Source organism: Magnolia sinica, chromosome 8 (genome assembly GCF_029962835.1).
Source record: "Magnolia sinica isolate HGM2019 chromosome 8, MsV1, whole genome shotgun sequence".
NCBI lineage: Eukaryota > Viridiplantae > Streptophyta > Magnoliopsida > Magnoliales > Magnoliaceae > Magnolia > Magnolia sinica.
The window spans coordinates 73,792,849-73,811,964 of record NC_080580.1 but is presented as its reverse complement, the minus strand read 5'-3'; the positions used below and the strand labels follow the sequence as shown (position 1 = coordinate 73,811,964).

General features: G+C 41.2%; 1 protein-coding gene across 1 annotated transcript in view; it reads right to left on the bottom strand.

Annotated features, from left to right (window-relative positions):
• The window catches only part of LOC131254311 (protein GET4), a 70,170-nt gene that overhangs the window by 27,690 nt on the left and 23,364 nt on the right, over nt 1–19,116 (bottom strand). The window contains exon 6 of the mRNA XM_058255302.1: nt 6,326–6,407. Coding sequence (XP_058111285.1) covers nt 6,326–6,407 — 82 coding nt within the window. The remainder of the gene's footprint in view (nt 1–6,325; nt 6,408–19,116) is intronic.

Here is a 19,116-nt window from a genome sequence, read left to right as displayed (position 1 = left end):
ATGATTCAGCAGGAATGGCCAATGGACGAAAGAGGGAAAGAGCAGGTAAGGTTAGTGATCAATGATTATTCTTTCATGGAATATCAAGGGCTTGGGCTACAATATTAAAAGAGCTCAAGTCAAGAAAGTGTAAAGAAAATTGAAGGCAAATATTATCTCCCTACAAGAGTCCAAGCTTAGGTTGGTAGATAAAAGCCTACTCGATTCAATTTACGGGATTAGGAGTGAGGAATGGGGTGCTATCAATGTGACTAGGTTTGCGGGAGGTATCATAGTGGCGAGGAACTCTTAAGTTATGGAGGAAGTAAATGGTTTTTTCAGGACCTTTTCTCTGTCGATATTGCTGCAAGAGATATCTTCATGCTTCCAGTTGATTTTTTTTCAGCAGTGTATGGTCCTTGCTCCTCTAATCTACAAGATTAGTTCTGGGTGGAACTAGACAATGTTAGGCAGAGATGGGACTCTCTTGGTGTGCTAGGGGCGAAGTAAATGGTTTTTTCAGGACCTTTTCTCTGTCGATATTGCTGCAAGAGATATCTTCACGCTTCCAGTTGATTTTTTTTCAGCAGTGTATGGTCCTTGCTCCTCTAATCTACAAGATTAGTTCTGGGTGGAACTAGACAATGTTAGGCAGAGATGCAACTCTCTTGGTGTGCTAGGGGCGACTCAACGTGATGTGGTTTCTCAATGAGAAGTCTTCCATGGGGGCACATTACTCACAGTATGAAGTGTTTTGTTGATTGGGTGTCTAGACACTATTTGGTGGATTTGCCTTTGGGGGGCGCAAACTTCACATGGTCCAATGGCTAAGAAAATGTTATCCCGGCTTAATAGATTTTTGGCATCAGCAGACTAGTTAGAGAAATTTCCAATATGCAACAGATGTGGCTTTGTCAAGGCCGATTTTTATCACCGTCCTGTTGACCTAAAGGTGGCTGCCAAGAATTGGGGACTGAAACCATTTCATTTTGAGCTTGCCTAGTTGGAAATCTATGGTTTTGACTAGCTGGTTGTTGATTAGTGGGAATCCTTAGCCATGGGAGTTTTGCCAATTTCAGGATTTGCCTTAAATTGAATCTTTAGAAGGAAAATAATAAAAATTTCCAAGAAGGAAGTGCTTGGTGCCCGAGTGGCTGGTTTTGATGATAGGGCCAAGGAGATTCACAACTTCAACTTATTGGAGGAGTTCGATGGATTAACGGGAGAGGAGAGAGAGAAGAGATCCGCTTTATATCCACGTTATGCTAACCGCTCAAAAGCAGAGGAAATTAAGTGGCATCAAAGATTAAGAGTGGTTTGGCCAAAGGAATGGGGCAAAAACACTCGCTTTTTTCATAGTATAGCGAGTGTCCAAGCTTGTGGAAACAGGATTAGCAGTTTGATTGTGGACAGGATGAGGACAGCGGACAAAGGTCGAATTTGTGATTCTATCATTAACTATCACAAGAAGTTGTTATTTAGTGATCAGTGGAATAGATCGAGGCTTGATAATTTAGACTTTCATAGATTGTCAACTAAGGATGCTTCCTTTCTTGAATCGCCAATTGCAAAAGACGAAGTGAAAGTGGCCCTTGATTCAATGTGTGGGGACCAAGGTTATGGCTCCTGGCCCTAATGGCTTCTAATGCGGTTCTTTCAAAAATAATGGTCTTTGATTAAAAAAGGTATGATGGATTTTATTTTAAAGTTCTTCGAGCACGATCATATCTCTAACAAGCTTGGGGCTTCATTTATACCTCTTATTCTAAAAATTCCCGACACAGAGCAATTAAAAACAATTAGGCATGTAAGCCTTATTGGAGGTCCTCATAAAATCCTTGCCAAAGTCCTTGCCCTAAGATTTTGGAAAGTTCTATCCTCGTTTATTAATGAGAATCAAGGAGCTTTTATTGCGAGGAGAAATTTTGGATAGCGCCCTTATCAACCACAAAAGTATTGATTCCAAATATAGGGAGTGGAAATGCAAAATAGTGTGCAAGTTAGACATGAAAAGGCCTATGATCATATGGATTGGGGGTCTCTGGACTATATGCTACACAAACTAATTTGCAATTCGAAATGGAGGGGTTGGATTCAGTCATGCATTTAGTTTGCTTCCTTTTTTATTTTTGTAAATGAGTCTCCAAAAGGCTTCTTTAAGGCATCTGAGGGTCTTAGACAAGGGGATCCTCTCTCCCTTTATCTTTTCGTCGTTATAGGGGAGGAGCTAGGTAAGATGCTACACAAAGGGGAAGAGAATGGTTTGGATAGTGAGTTGAAGGTTGCGGTCGATGATCTTTAGATAAGTCACCTCCAATATACAAATGATACTTTATTGTTTTGTGCTGCAGATGCGGTTTCTATGAACAACTTTTGAAAATTTATGGTTTGCTTTGAAGCTATTTTGAGGCTAACAATCGTGGTAAAATCTAAAATGTTAGGAGTTTGCGCGGTCAGTGTTCTAAGTATCGACGATATTGACCGATATATCCTACGATATATCTTGTATCCCACCTGTGCGATAAGAAACACACAAGTAGTCAGATATAACCCACGTGTTTGATCCAGTGAGCATTTTCGATTTTCGATTCTTTCTTTTAATGTAAATCAGTGTCAAATCATTACAAATCCATGAATTTTCATGTTTTGCATGAAAAATCATGGATTGGGAGCTTCAATTTCGAGATTTGGAGGAGATGGGCCGAGTTGCGGAAAATTGAAAACAATCAAAATTTCCTAATTTCTCGCAAATCGGTTGCAATCTTTGTGTCCAAACATAAAATCAAACATGTATGTAACATGATCTAGTGATTCTTCTTTTGCTTTTGAATGCATTGCTTGTATTTCCACACATCATCTTACATTTATAAATTATATTAATAGACTTTGAATATACTTGCATCAATTCGGTTGGACAACACAGATTAGGACCCCATAAGAAAAAAGAAAAAAAAAAAAAAAAAACCTATTATGTGCACTTGTTTTTTGTAATGTTTTGATTTATAAGTGGGTATTGATGTCTTTTTTAACAATCACTGAAGTTTCATTGAAAAATTCAACCAATTTCCCAATGTTTCCCCATGTTTCCAACAATAGTGATGCATTACGCGAAACAACAGATATATCCCATGCAATAACCGATACGTATCAGTATCCTAGGGTGCGATACGTAATGCAATACCAATATTTCGAACACTGCGCGTGGTTAATGAGGATTTATTGCATTTTGGAGAACTCCCACAATGTATCTAGGTCTGCCCCTACGTATTAGGAAGCATGTTGTCCATCTTTGGGATATTGTTATTGAAAGAATTGAGAGAAAGCTATCAAGTTGGAAGTATTGTTATTTGTCCCTGGTTGACTCTTATCAAAATGGCTTTGTCTAATATGCCAATGTATTTAATGTCTTTTTGCAAGTGCCCTATAAGTCAAGCTAGAAAAGTTAAGGAGGGATTTTTTCTATAAGGGGACTTCGGACGAAAGAAAGTTCTATCTTCTAAATGGGAAGAGGTTTGCAAGCCAATTAATGCAAGGGGGTGCCAAGTTAAAAAGTTTGGAATCCATGAATTTAGCTCTTCTTGGAAAATGGCATTGGAGATTTGGCTCTGAACCGGAAAGAATGTGGGGAGAGAGACTATCGTAAGCAAGTATAGCTCGTAGGAGGTAGGTTGGTTTGTGAAGAGATTTTCTCTATACTGGGCCTCCGATCTTTGGAAGGCAATAGCATCAACAGAACACATGTTACGAACAAGGGTAATTACTCCCTTGGAATGGGCATTGTATTCGGTTTTGGGCTGATATTTGGTGTGGAGATCAAGTGTTTCAAGACCTTTATCTAAGATTGGCTTCCCCCACACTGGATCAGTTCATTACTTTATGATAGTTCAATGCTACTCTTTTTACAATGGTTCCGTCATCTAGAATCCTCCTCACTATAAGAATATGACGGCTTAAGAGATTGTGGAATTTGTGGGTTTACATGATTGCCTGAGGAATATAGTTCCTTCTCCACAACATGAGGACTCGATGATCTTATTTGTTCATAGTTCGGGTAGATTTTCAGTTCGTTCTACACATTTGATTAACGGGATGACTCCTAATCATGGCCATCCTCATCATTTCCATCACTGGTTTTATGGAGCCCCACCTAGAGTGGCGGGTTTTGTCTAGCTAGTTGGGAGAAAGAGTTCTTACTGTGGACAATCTTCATAGGAGATCCTTGGTCGTCCTTAATATTTGTTTGATGTGTATGAAGATTGCAGAGATGAAAGATCATTTTCAATTCATAATCCGTTGGCTAACAAAGTTTGAGAGCTTTTTCTCATGTCCCTCCATACTACTTCGGTGATGCCCGAATTTGTCAAAGGCTTATTGTGGGCTTGGCATAGAAGAGTAGGGAAACTTGGGAAAGGCGTGTGCAGGCTAATTAGTATGGTTGTGCTTTGGTCCTATGGAGGGAGCGAAACAACCAACGCTTTTAGAATGAGTTCCTCGGTGGAAGTGATCATTAGCGCAGTCAAGGGCCTTGTTTTGGGTTGGGCTCCTTGTGTCAATGAAGCAAAGGCTGCTAATCTTTCATCTTCTTTGAGTTCTGCTTTGGGTTGTATTCTTTTCCCGCTTTTCGGCTAGTTTTTTAATGAAATTTCAGTTCTCTCAAAAAATATTGGTGTTGATATTGGGAATACGAGCCTATGTCGGGCGATACAGGATATGGCCCATTTTTTCTTAATGGACCACTACATCCCCGTATCGCATAAAGGGGGTGGATGATATAGCAATGCCATAAACGGTATTTAAAACCATAGTTAAATGCCATGATATAAAAGGTTTCAGTGCAAGAAAGTGATGATTTAGGTTATAAATTTGACTTTGAGCCTTGGGCATTGCATCATAGTATTATATGTAGAATATGCAAGTCACCTACACGATACACCCATTGTTTAGAGTATCCCCGATATTATTGAAATATCCCCAATATTATCCGTATCTCCGGCTTGGCAATACCGATAACACTGATAGTACCAAAAATTCCAATATCAGCGATGTATGGCAAAGTATCGCCAATATTTTCAACTATGCAAATTCCAGCTGCCGCTTGTATTGCCAATGTATCGATATCGCCAATATTTTCGACTGTGTAAATTCCAGGTGTCGCTAATATCACCATTGTATTAATGATATTTTGATAATATCACCAATATATCTATTTTCGACTATGTAAATTCCAGGTGTCGCTAATATCACCATTGTATTAGCGATATTTTGATAATATCACCAATATATCGATATTGCCAATAAGCTATTTATTAAAACAAATTTATTTCAAAAAAATTATGAGCACATAGTTGTATACAACGTTCAAATTGTCAAATGATAATATCCATAATATCGTGATGTTATCGTTATCGCCGAGACCATGGTCTTTCATTTCCTTACCAGTTGTCGATGATTTCTCGGCTAAATATCATGTTGTCGATATTCTGAAATATCGATGGATGTTTGGATGGAGATATGGGATTGATAAGGATGGTTGGACTAATTTCTTATGGCAACACATGCTTTTAGGCCTCCATTAAATAGAAACTTATTATGTATGCATTCTTTTTGCAATTTTTTATTCCTAAATATCTAAATATGTGTATTTTAGCATCTCCTGAAGTTTCACCAAAAAAATCCACCGTTTTCCCCATGTTTCCCCAATGTTTCTCCACATTTCCAGTTATCGGCAATATCGATATTGTTCCCATATCCCCGGCCAGCAAAACTTGTAGCAATACCAATACTTCAAACAATGCCTACACCAAACTGCAGGGAAATTCACATGTATTATGCAAGCAGACAGTCCAATCAGCAATCTGGACCGTTCACCTAGTAGGTTCCACCTTGTATTGGGCATAGGATGATCCTAACAAACCAATCAAGAGCCACAAATGGAGAATCAAACAAAACTATAAGCAACAACCCACACTCACAGCCAAAAATACATGTCAGGTTGATTTTGGAGTGATTGTGTCACAACTATCCCCACATAACAGCAAAACAAAAGCCAAACACTGGAACTGTCGTGGTCATCGCGCGCGACACGGATAAAATATGAAGGACTCGCATAGAAATAAGTTCAAAAAGTGGAACTCTTAAGAGGAATAAAAAATGCAAATGAATTGCTTGTTCGTATTCAATAAAATCTGGATAAATATAGAAATGAACAGCAGGTGGATAGGCAAAGCAATTTCCCAGAAATCAACATAGAAAATGGTGAGATCAGTTTCAGAAGTTTCAGAAGATGGCTTCAGGAAGAAAGCTGTCATTAAACACTAATAATTATTCCATAAGAAAAGAACCTGACCAAGAGTTTCTTCACTACACTGAAATTTCCCTTTGATGAGTGTCTCCACAAACAGTACAGCAAGTTCGGACCCACAAGTAACCTGCACGTAATCCAGGTAGCAGAAATTCAAGAAATTAGGGCGTGTTTGGGTGCCTCCCAAAAATTAGTTTTAATGTGTTTCTTTTGCAAGTGCCAACACCAGTGTCAGTGACTGTCAAAAGTGAACCAATAGTTAATATTTAAGTAAAGATTGTGGCCCACAAGTATCCAACAGGCCTGAAATTTCACTGCGAGCCTTTTTCCATAATGGCTAGTTGGTGAATGGTTCAGAAGTTGAGCATGTGGCACACGCATTTAAACATGTGTGAGAGACAGACAATCGCCTGGTCTCGCTAGCATGTTTGTTTTTAAAATGGGAAGGGAGCAGCTTTCTCAGTAAGTGCAATGGTCCCTACAGATTTAATGAAATATGAAAATGGGGGACACCCAAACAGGCCCTTGTCCTCGCAACAAAATCAAATTAGATGTCAGGTGGCAGATATTCGAGAGTAATTTAAGCTAAAATCAAGCATTGTAGGAAAATGAAGCTTCAGCTTGTTGACACGTAAAATAAGAAAATAAAAATAAACTAGTCGAATAAATGTTAAGCAATAATTTATGTTCAACATATTCGGTATTTTTCCCTACCTTTACATCTTTAAGCCAATGATCAAAGGGTTGGGTTCTCCCAATCTGGGGGCATACCTGGAATCACCATACATTGTGGGATCCATTGGATAAGCGGTCTAATTACATGACAAGGGCCTGCATGTAGGGAGTCCTGTGGTCAGAAAACTGTCACTATCTCAATTGTCTTTAGGAGCCTGTCCTCAGGGTTTAGATAGATTTTTTCTGCAGCTTATGGGCCCTCCAAGCCTTCCTTGAGGCACCTCTTGTGGGACGACCTTAATGCTATCAGATCTAAGTGGTCCTACCCCTGGTGCCTTGGGGGGGACTTTAATGTTATTCAATTTTGTTCTGAGAAATCGAATGGCAGCAGGCTCACTTCTAGCATGAAATCTTTCTCAAACTAGGTCTCCCTCCACGCCTCAGTGGATCTTTCGCTCTTGGATTCCAAGTTTACCTTGGACCAATGGCCGATCTCCCCCCCACACCCCCTCACCTCGACAGATTCTCGGTCTCCTCAGATTGGCTAGACGCCTTTCCCTTAGTTCCTTGAAGGGGCCTTCCCCGATCCATTTCGGATCATTCTTCGGTTTTCCTAGATTTTGTCAAGGAGAGTTGGGGACCTAAACCTTTTCATTTTGAACATTCTTGGCTTCTTTTGAAAGACTTCTCCCTCATTATCATGGATTGGCGGTCATCAGTTTCTGGCGAGCCAGGTTTCATCCTTAACCAAAAGCTGAAATTTCTCGAAGCTAAGCAGATCTATTGGAGGAAGTCCTCCTTGGATTCTTTAGCATCTGAATTAGCCAGTCTTCTCTCGGCTATTCAAGCTCTTGATGCTAAGGATGAGCTTGGCCTGCTATCTAACTCTGAAAGACACCACAGATTTGTTCTGCTGGTAGATTATTTAAACAAAGTCAATAGGAAGAAATTAAATGACGCCAAAGATCTAGGAACCTATTGCTCGAAGAGGGAGATTTATATATATATATATATATATATATATAAAAACCTCATTTCTTACATTATATTGCCACTACCAGTGCCCATTCCAATAAGATTCTCAGAAACTTTGCCAACAGAGAAAATGGAGGAAAATGAGGTGGTTTGTGATCATATAGTCGCATTCTATCGCAACCTCCTCCCTACCGTAGGATCGTCACATCCTCTTCTGGATAGCATTATATTTCCCCAGATCTCAGGCAAGACTGCGGCTCCACTTAAGACTCCCTTCTCTGAGTTGGAGGTTAAAAATGGTGTATTCTCTTTGGGCAAAGACAAAGCCCCCTACACTGATGGTTTCCCCCTTGTCTTCTTTCAATCTTTCTAGGACATTAAGAGCGTACTGAGTAACTCAGAACGCAATCCGATTTCGTGTGTACGAAGGTTGGAATGCGTCCTACGCTACCCGGACTATCATCCGATTAGGCAAAGCTCTGTGAGGGCCACCGTGATGTAAAGGTCTTATCCACACCGTCCATCCCTATTTACAGATCATTTTAGGGTATGATACCAAAAATGAGGCAGAACCAAGGCTTAAGTGGGCCACAAAGCAGTGATTGAACGCCCACCATTAAAAACTTCTTAGGAGCTGCATGAGTTTCGGATCAAGCTGATATTTATGTTTTCACTTCATCCGGGTCTACATGACCTTGTGAATATTTTGGATTGTAAAAAAACATCACAGTGGCCCTTAGAAAGGTTTCAATGGTGGGTGTCATTATCACCGTCGCTTCTTTTGGTGTGGTCCACCAAAGCTATGGACCTACTTCATTTTTTGGATCATGAGGTAAAATGATCTTAGAAAATGGATTAACGGCATGGATAAAGCCTTATCATCACGGTGGACCCCACAGAGCCCTGCCCGGATGGATTTTGGTGCATGCGGGGTAGGACGCAACCCGCTTAGACCATTGACGCTCCTCGAGCTCTAGTTGTACGCACAATTCAAAGGAGATCAAAGTTACATGGGCCCAATAATGATGTTTAGTATATCCATACCATTCATCCATTTGGAGAGACCATTTTAGATCTTGATCCCAAAAATGGGTCATATCCAAAGCTTAAGTGCACCACACCACATATTGCAGTGATTCTCACCGTTAAAACAATCATAGGGCCCACCATAACATTTATTTTTCATCCAATTTGTTCATAAGGTTACATAGAACTAGATGAAGAGGAAAAAGAAATATCATATTGATCTAAAATTTCTGTGACCCCCAGAAGGGTTTCAATGGTAAATGTTCAATCCCCCACTGCTTTTTACAGTGTGGTCCAGTTGATTTTTGGATGTCTTGACGGACAGTTTGGATATAACTCATACCTCATGATGGGACCCACAAAACTAGGTGACGTCAATACGTGTTAGTGGTGCGTGCTACACGGAAGCGGACTGTGTATTGAGTAACTTAGTATGTCAAGCGTACTGAGTTAACTCTATGGGACCCATTGTGATTTATGTATTTTATCCACTCCCCTCATCCATTTTACTAGATAATTTTAGATCTTTAGCCGAAAAATGAAGCACATTCAAAGTTCAAGTGGACCACACCACAAGAACAAAAACGAATGAACGTTTAACGTTAAAATATTCTTGGGGGCACAGAAGTTTTGGATCAAGATGATATTTATTTTTTCCCTTCATCCATGTCTTTGTGATCTTATGAATAGGTTGGATGACAAATAAACAACACTGTGGGTCCTAGGAAGGTATCGACGGTGGAAATCATTATTCCCACTTTCCTGTGGTATGGTCCACTAGATCTTTGGATATGCTTCAATTTTGGGCTCAACCTCTCAAATGAGCTGGAAAAATGGATGGACGGTGTGGATAAGCCACATACATTCAAGATGGACCCAATAGAGTTTTATCAGTACGATAAGAGCATACACTGTACGCCAACCAATCCGCTTCCGTTCAAAACGTATACGCACAAAGTTGGTGCGTTGGGATGGTAGGTGGGGTTCACCTTGATGTTTGTGAGTAATCCACTCCGTCCATTCGTTTTATGATATCATTTTAGGACATACGGCAGAAAATAAGGTGGATCCACAAATCAAGTGGGTCATATGAGAGGGAAAACTAGGGAAAGAGTTTTCTACCGTTGAAACCTTCGTGGGCTCCACCTTGATGTTTATATGCCATCGAACCTGTTTATAAGGTCATTCCCACTGGGATGAAGTGAAAAAACTGTCCACTTAGCCTCATGCAAAAATCCCAAGTGCAGCCCACTTAAAAATATTTCTGCGGTGGTGTGACTAAATCCCCATTGTTTCCTCTAGTGCGGCCCAATTGAGCTTTGTATTCGCCTCATTTTCAGTCACATGTCCTAAAATGATCTCGGAAAACGGATGGACGGAGTGGATTTCCCACAAACATCAAGGTGGACCCCACTTAGCATCCCGGCGACACCCAAAATGGCTATTAAAAGGGCTGCTGAAGCCGATTTTGGAGGCAGAGGGTTTCGGGATTCCGAAACCCTGAAACCCCAAATCACACCCAAATCTCGAAAAATTTCCGATTTTTGGGGGATATTTTTCTGGGTTGGACAAGATTCACTCCCTACAAGCTGCAATGATCTGATTTTTTAGGGGAGCTTCCAAATTCCGATCACAGCCAACCTCTTTTCGATCACAGCCCACCTCTTTCCAATCACAACCAACCTCTTTCTAGGTACGAAATTCACCCTTAAAGCTTTTTTTCTCTCTTTCTTTCCGATTGTTTTGAATGATTTCGTTGTGTCGAATCTACCAACATCCCGCCACTTTTATCGGCGAAATTGGTAGGTGGCTACAATAGCCCCATGAATGGGTAGATGGCTACAGCATGTTCAACGAAAAAGCATGCTAAAAGTTCTAATATCGTCGATATCACACAAGATTTTGTGATGTCGAGTGATACCGACTGATATTCAACGATATCGAGCATTCTCTTATTTTTAAAACAAAATTTCAAGTCTCTCCAGCTCGGTATCGCTGGACTGCCGATAGTATCGATATTACGAACAATATATATATATATATATATATATATATATATATATAACGTAGTGTACACTACAAACGCTACGCATCGCTACGACCCTTGTAGCATATGTTACAAAAATGCTACAAGGGATTTGGGCTATTTGCTAACGCTACGCGTACACTATTCAAAACACTAATCCTTCCATGTCTTGCCACTCATTTTGACAGCCTCATTTCAGCTACACTCATCCTATGCAGATGTTCCTTAACTGCCCAACATTTTGTCCCATAAAGTATGGTTGGTCCTATAGCCATCCTACAAAATTTCCCTTTCAATTTGAATGGTACACGAGTACATCTACATTTCTTCCACCCTGATATTTCTTCTTTCTTTTTGTTCCCTTCAGTGCTTCGCCAAAGAAATTCACATTCAATTATTTACATATGGTCAATAACACTCATAGGGCACTTCAAGAGGGGCATAAGATGGACTAGCAAATTAGAAATGCCCACTTTAATCCAAGTAATCCTCCGATCAAACCATAGAAACTTTTCCAGGTCGACAACTAGTGTACCATTATTTCTAAAACTAAATCTCATAGCCCTTGGAGGTTTTGAACATGGGGGGAAGACCCAAGTGCATGATTCTACTTTACAACCCAAAATCTCAAGGCAAAGAATCTAAAGTTAGAAATTTTATTCAAAGATGCATCACAAAGATATACATACATACGTACATACGTACGTACATATATAATACCCACACTTTGAAGATGCGGCAATTAGATCACTGAATTGTTCACCTGAACCCATCCCACCCTATCATTTTGATCATTTCACTAAGAGCTTTGCCGCCGCCACAAACAAAGTAGAGATAAAGAGGTCACCAAACAAATGCCTCTAGAGCTTTAAAAGTAAGGCCTTTAGAAACCCTTTTGCCAAAATAGAGAAACTAGGGGAAGAGCAACATTCCTTCATCCAACCCCTCCATTGCACAACAAATCCCAATCCGTTTGTATAGTTGAAGAAGACCCAATCCACAAAGTCACTCACTGCCTTGAGGTCAAGCTTACATACTAACCACGTTCTTCCATCCCAATTGACACATAGACGTGCCATAAAAGGCCTGCCCAAAATCTGCATTCCCATTTCATACACACACAGACCTAAGGGATCACTGCCCACAACTTTTCATAATGTAGTAACAAAAAAAAAAAAAAAAAAGTATATTTTGTTTTCTGAGAAAGAACAGTAAATTTATTAGAAAACTCGCAAAAAGCGAGAAAAGAATACGAGCCCGACAGGAAAAAGAGCACACTCAAAAAGGGAGGGCAATGGTGGTTGCCTTTACATAGATCGCCCACTCCAATACAAGTTGTTCAACTCTCTAACTGACTTCGTTCATCTCAGTACTTTCGTTTTTTAAACAGCAACCATTCTTAGCTCCCCAAATTGCCCGAAAAATAGCCATGATAAGAAGCTGCCATACAGCTTTTCGAGTCTTGCCAACTTCACCCCCGTGCCAGGGCCAAGGCAGCTCATCCACAGCTTTGGGCATAACCCAAAAAGTATTAGACCAAGAAGGGAAATAATCATAAACTCTAGAGACAAAAGGGCAATGGATGAATAGATGATTGATCGATTCCTTGTTGCTAATGTAGGACAATTAACCACTTGCTCTAAAAGCTCGAACTGTTAGAGCATGGCGAATCAATCCCTTTATCTCATAGCCCAGGCCCCACATCTCATGGGTTAGGACCTCGGCCGAAGCCTCTTCGTGGACCCCAAATCACATGGGTACCTCCTCACACGAGCCATCCGCCTCACATGGGCCGCCCACCCCAAGTGTGCTCCTGCATCCCATAGGTAACTCCACTCGAGCCCAATGTGAAACTGTCCCTGCATTAGTTGCCCATACACATTAAGCAAATATTAGGGAGGACTAGCACTCTTCTCTGAAAGTTGTCAACTGTGAGTATTCTCTACTGACCCACCAACCAAACAAAAGTTGCCACTCAGGGGGTGGCCCCATAGAACCAATGGTGAAACAAATGGCATGGCCCCAAGTTTCTGGAGAGGAAGCTGAAAAGCAATCTGACTGAAAATTTCTTGGATATATTTCTTGCCCAAACAATCCTATCTTCTTCAAGCAAATCCAACTTTACCAGATTTAAAAGATCCAACAACGCAGGCAACTCGTCAAATTCCTCATCCACAAGGTTTCTACGGCAAGGAGACCAAAGGACCCCATCCCCATCCCCATCCCCATCCCAACAGTAGCAATCCGCTACCCAAACAAATCGATCAGGAGCAACCCTAGCTACCCTCGAAAATGTCTTAAAGCACCCGAAAACCACACCACACATCTACCCAGAATTGAATACGAGATCCTCTACCTATCCTGAAGACGATGCCCTTACTCAAAAGATGTTACATAGACACAATACCTTTCCAAGCACCCGAGGTTCTACAAAGAGGAGGTTTAAAAAAACCAACCGCCCTCCTGTAAACCATACTTAGCAACTATCAACCTTCTCCGGAATTTTCCCCCCTCAAAACAATTTCCATATCCATTTGCCAAGAAGAGTCGTATTAATAGTAGCTATGGACCTAATACCCACTTCCCCCTCTGCAATAGGTTTACACACCTCATCCCACCTAAGAAGATGAAACTTTCGCCCTTCACTAGCCTCGTTCCATATGAAATCCCTCCCGAGCTTCTCAAGCTTTTCCAACACCGATCTCTGGCATTTAAATAAAGACAAAAAATACACTGGCATATTGGAAAAGGTTGTCTTAATCAAAGTTAGGCGACCACCAACGAAAGATATCTACATTGCCAAAAAGCGAGTATCTGCTCGATTCTTTTAATAACCATATCCCAAAGGTGTTTGGTTGGCTTACCTATACACAAAGGCAATCCAAGGTATTTTGACAGGAAGAAACCAAGACGGCACCCAAAGAGATTAATAAACCGAAGAAGGTCCTCCTTCTCGATATGCACACCCAACATCTCAAATTTCGTCACATTGACTATCAAGCCCAATACTGCTTCAAAGCATACTATAACCTTTTGCAAGTTATTTAACTGAGGCTTGGCTGACTAAATCAAACTACTGTTTCTCAAACTGATTGAAAAACGATAACAAGTGACCGACCAGATGGCCAATACGACCAATATGACCCCCTATAACTCATACCCAAGGGGGGACAGTATTACGCCAGCGCCGACTAGCTCAGAGGGCAATCTCTCATGCCTCTGTGTCACACATTTACTATATATGTGTCAAATAGCGTGAAGACAATATCCCATGTCGTTGGCATCCATGGAAAATAGTGAAATTGGCCAACAAAAAGCGAAATTAGCCAACAAAAAGCTAAATTGGGCATGAAAATAGTGAAACTAGGCCATGAAATAACAAAGTTTGCCATATACAATCTATATCCCATGTCGCTGGCATCCATGGAAAATAGTGAAATTGGCCAACAAAAAGTGAAATTAGCCAACAAAAAGCTAAATTGGCCTTGAAAATAGTGAAACTAGGCCATGAAATAGCAAAGTTTGCCATATACAATATATATATATATAAGGCTGACCAAATCACAAAAAGGGCTAGAAAATTTGTGGAAAAAGCCCATTAAAACAACAAAGAAGGCCATCAAATTCGTGAAATTGGCCATAAATAGTAACGGTTGATGAACAGTGCAAGCCAGATGAATAGTGTCGACCGGTGATTAGTGTTGGCTAGGTGAATAGTAAAATGGTGGGGTGAATAGTAATGGGCGTGAATAGTGAAAACGGCCATGAATAGTAAAAGCGACCGTAAATAGTAAAATGGCCATCGAAAAAAAGAAATGAAAAAGGGCATCAAAAAGCCAAAAAATGTCATCAAAACAACGACCAAGATGATTGACCTAACAGCCTATTTGACCAAGGTATCTTGTATAATGGGAAACTTTTTTTTTTTTTTTGGGGGGGGGGTGTAAAAGAAGAGATATCCATCTCAACAGCGAATTTGACGAAGGATTGCAAAGACATTCAACGTCTCTTCACATTCTCCAAGTGCACTTTCTAAATGCCAAGAGACGTAAGGGGCATTTGTTTACACCTAGCCTAGTGTGGCCAGATCAAACGGTCCAAAAAACGCCACGTGGCAGCCATGCCCCATGTCGTGTAGATGAACTTCAAAGGGAGGAGTTAGAGATGCGTACATGTGGAAGTATTAAATGCTATAGTTCCATCAGAAGTACTCTCTACAAAGCAAGAGTCTCATTAAAACAAGTCTCTCTGCAAGCATTAAATGTCAAAAATCCAATCAAAGCAAACATCTATCCAGCATTTAATGTTAGAATCCTACCAAAAACGACACTCTGCAAATACTAAAGCCAAGTGATGTAAGAACCCTAACAACTTTCCTATGTGGAGGTCCAATGACGTGAGGACTTCAGCCAACGCATGATCCTAATAAGTGAGAGTGTATCTCTTGTACACGTGGTCTTACGCGATAAGCACAGCCACCGCCTCCCAGAAGCCTATAAAAGCAGTAATCGACGAAGAGTTCTAAGCCTTCGCCATTAAAATCAAACCCAACTTTACATTGCCCGTCCACCATGGACACTCAACTTTTTAGTTTAGCTTAGTTTAGCCCCCTTATCACTGCTCATAGCATGGGGTCCTAGTTTTTAGTCCTTAATCTACCTCTCCACCATTCATCCACGACACCCCGCTGAATAGCAACGAAGATTGATCAATTTCGAACAGAATGGTGTGGGGCTTTCCTGTTATGTGCTAGGTGATTCCATAGGCCATCTTACCACAAAATATGGTCCATGCCAGACAACGAACAGGTAGTCGAATCACGACTGTCTTGCCATATGCTTGGTTCCCTCCAAGTCCATGAACAGACTGTCACCTCGCCGGCCATCTCGCCACAAAGCACAGTTTTCCACCAAGTAATGAACCTATTGTCAAAGATCCGTCCCTCCATCAATCTTGTCATGAAGCCCGATTTCCGATCAAGTAACGAACAGACGACCATCCCACACATCACGACCATGCTACTACAAAGCTCGGTCAGCAATTGGACGACGAACAGATCGTCATCCCTCAAGCCGATCGTGAGTGTCAATATTGTAAAAGTCATTAATAAAATCCTTTCGGCTTCTATCTTCTTTCTCCATTGTTCTATTGTTGAACTACTGTCGAAATCATGCTAAAAGAAAAGACCTTATCACAAGGCAAAAAGAATCCATTCAAAAGGACTAACCTCTACCCTTCTATAAATCGCTCGATCGCTATAACCATCGGTGGTTGAGAGGGAGTCTGATCCCATGAGTTTGGTCTTGATCAGTCTATCTCAACGTGGGGGGCACCAGTGCTCAATCAAACTTGAGTCAAGTACGACTCTAGCATGCCCGCATTATCCGAAACGCACACGTTTAACCGAATACAGGCCTTCGTCAACACGTGGCCTCGGTTTTTATTGAATCGAGCAAACATATTTTGGCACGCTCGGTGGGACCCAATGGGCTATCTTTAGTATTTCTCAATAGAAGATGCCTCATAAATCGAAAAAGGCTCATTCTATCCCTGACGTTGTAAAAGAGCCAGAGGATGAGGGTCAACAATTCGAACCGGTCGACATGGATGTAGGATCCTCTTCTCAGCCGACCCTCAGAGAGTTCGCCACACACTTCCTTCAGACGCAAGGGTACCTACGGCAAATCATAGGGGGTACCAAGATGCAAGTAGAGACGTTCAAGAGAGCAATATACACTCTACCCCCAGTCCCCCAATGCAACTAAAGGCAGAATGGGCGGTTGAGCTCCCCACTAAAGCAAGCAAGATCGAACATCAAGGCCGTCCCATACCACTGCAACCGGAGGCAAGGAGAAATGGCCAAAACGGCCAACCATACGGCCAAGCAGAGTACGATGACCCCTAGAACCCTTATATACCCGGGGGGCAAACCCCGGTCTGCATCGATAACTTCAGAGGGCATCCGACCACCCAGCCAGTGTTGTATAACCATTATCCAACAGCCGAAAACCAAGGGGGGCAACCTCCGGTCGCCCCGGCCTTTCCACAAGGCTACTAGAGGGGTGAGATACCTAAGGGGAGGGGCAACCTCTGATCCGACCACCTCCAACGGCTGTTAACCAAGCAGCACAAAGACCATACCCGGCATAACCGCAACGCACACTCGGTCAAGACAACGTTATTAGACTCATTTAGGAGTCTGAAGTCCAACCCAATGACCGGTCTACAGAAAACCCTATCCTGATTGGGTAGACCAAGACTTTGAACTACCCACAGGATTCAAGTTCCTAGAGTTCACCCTTTTCTCTGAAAAAGGTAAGACCTCCAAAATCGAGCACATCGACTGCTTCACCATGCACTATGGTGAAGTGTAACATCATGATTTCTTAAAACTGAGGTTATTCGACAACTCCCTCACAGTAGCAGGACTAAAAACTAGAGCCCTATCTTATGAGCAGCAATGGGAGGCTAAACTAAAATAAAATAAAATGATAAATGTCCATGGTGTATGGGCAGCATAGAGATGGGTTTGATTGTGATGGCGTGAGGCCTCGAGCTCTTCATCGATTGTTACTTTATAGGCTTCTGGGAGGCGATGGACATGCATAGGTTTCCGTATCGTGATAGATTTGAAGAGTTGTTTGTGCAAATCCCCTTGATTCACCACGTAAGCATATCCTATTGTGCACGTCCACATGTATAAGAGAGATACTCTCGCGTATTAGGATCATGGGTCGACTGGAGTCTTCACGTCACTAGACTCCCACATAAGAAAGTTGTTGGAGTTCTCACGTCACTTGGATTTGGCATGTAGAAAATAGTTTTTGATAGGATTCTAGCATTAAATGCTTGATAAATAATTACTATGATAGAATTTTTGCTATTTAATGCTTGCAAAAAGACTTGCTTTAATGAGACTCTTGCTTTACAAAGAGTACTTTTGACAGAACTCTAGCATTTAATACTTCGATAGTACACATCTCTAACTCCTCCCTTTAAAGTTCATCGACACCACATGTGGCTTGGCTAATATGTGACGTCTTCTATACCGTTTGATATGGCCGCATCAGGCCAGGTGTAAACAATGCCCCCCACATCTCTTTGCATTTGAAAAGTGAAATCAAAGAATGTGAAGAGACGTTGAATGGCTTAAACGTCTCTTCTGTTATTGCCCCCCCAATTGTAAAAGATACCTTGGTTAAATTTGTCATTAGGTCAATAATTTTGGTTATTGCGTTGACGGCATTTTCTTGGCTTTTCGATGCCTTGTTTTCCTTTTTTAATGGTCATTTTACTATTCACGATCGCTTTCACCATTCACTCAGCCGTACTATTCACTTGGCCGTTTTACTATTCTTCCGACCGGCACTATTCACGAGCCAACACTATTCATCCGGCCAACACTATTCATCCGGCACTATTCGTGGCCAACTTTGTGAATTTGATTGCCTTTTTCACTGTTTTTTTTTTTTTTACAATTAATGAAATGATTTCTTTAAAGAAAGAAGGAAAACAAAGGAGGAAGAGGTCCGCTGAGATAGCGACCAACTTATCCTCCCAATGAGAACAGATTACAATTCTTTAAGTTAACCGAAAAAGAAGCCCATTCAATCAGATAATGATAGACTCTATGCACTATGAAATCCACAGACTCAGCAGTGTCTCTAAAACATCTCCCATTTCTTTCTTCCCAAACTGCCCACCAAACTGCCAAAAGGGCCATTCTCCAAGCCGCGCTCTGATTCTTGTTTAGGAATATGCCATACCAGGCTAAAAGCAGACGATCCGTAGAATTTGGAATGGACCAAGAGACTTGAAATGAGGATAAGATTGCTGACCATACCTGATGGAAGAAGGGACAATGAATAAAAAGATGGTCTACCGTTTCTTTGTGAGCCATGCAACATAGACAGATATTGGGAATTGTCATTCCTCTTTTTCTCAAGTTGTCAACTGTTAAAACTTTCCTTTTGCCCACCAACCAACCAAACACCGCAATCTTTGGGGAAACTTTAAACTTCCAGACTTTGTATATCATGATCTCGGCTCTAGCGTCGCCTTTTCTGTTGATGCAATGGAACAAGGATGTTACCGAGAACATACCCTTTTTGTCAGGATACCAAACGAACTTATC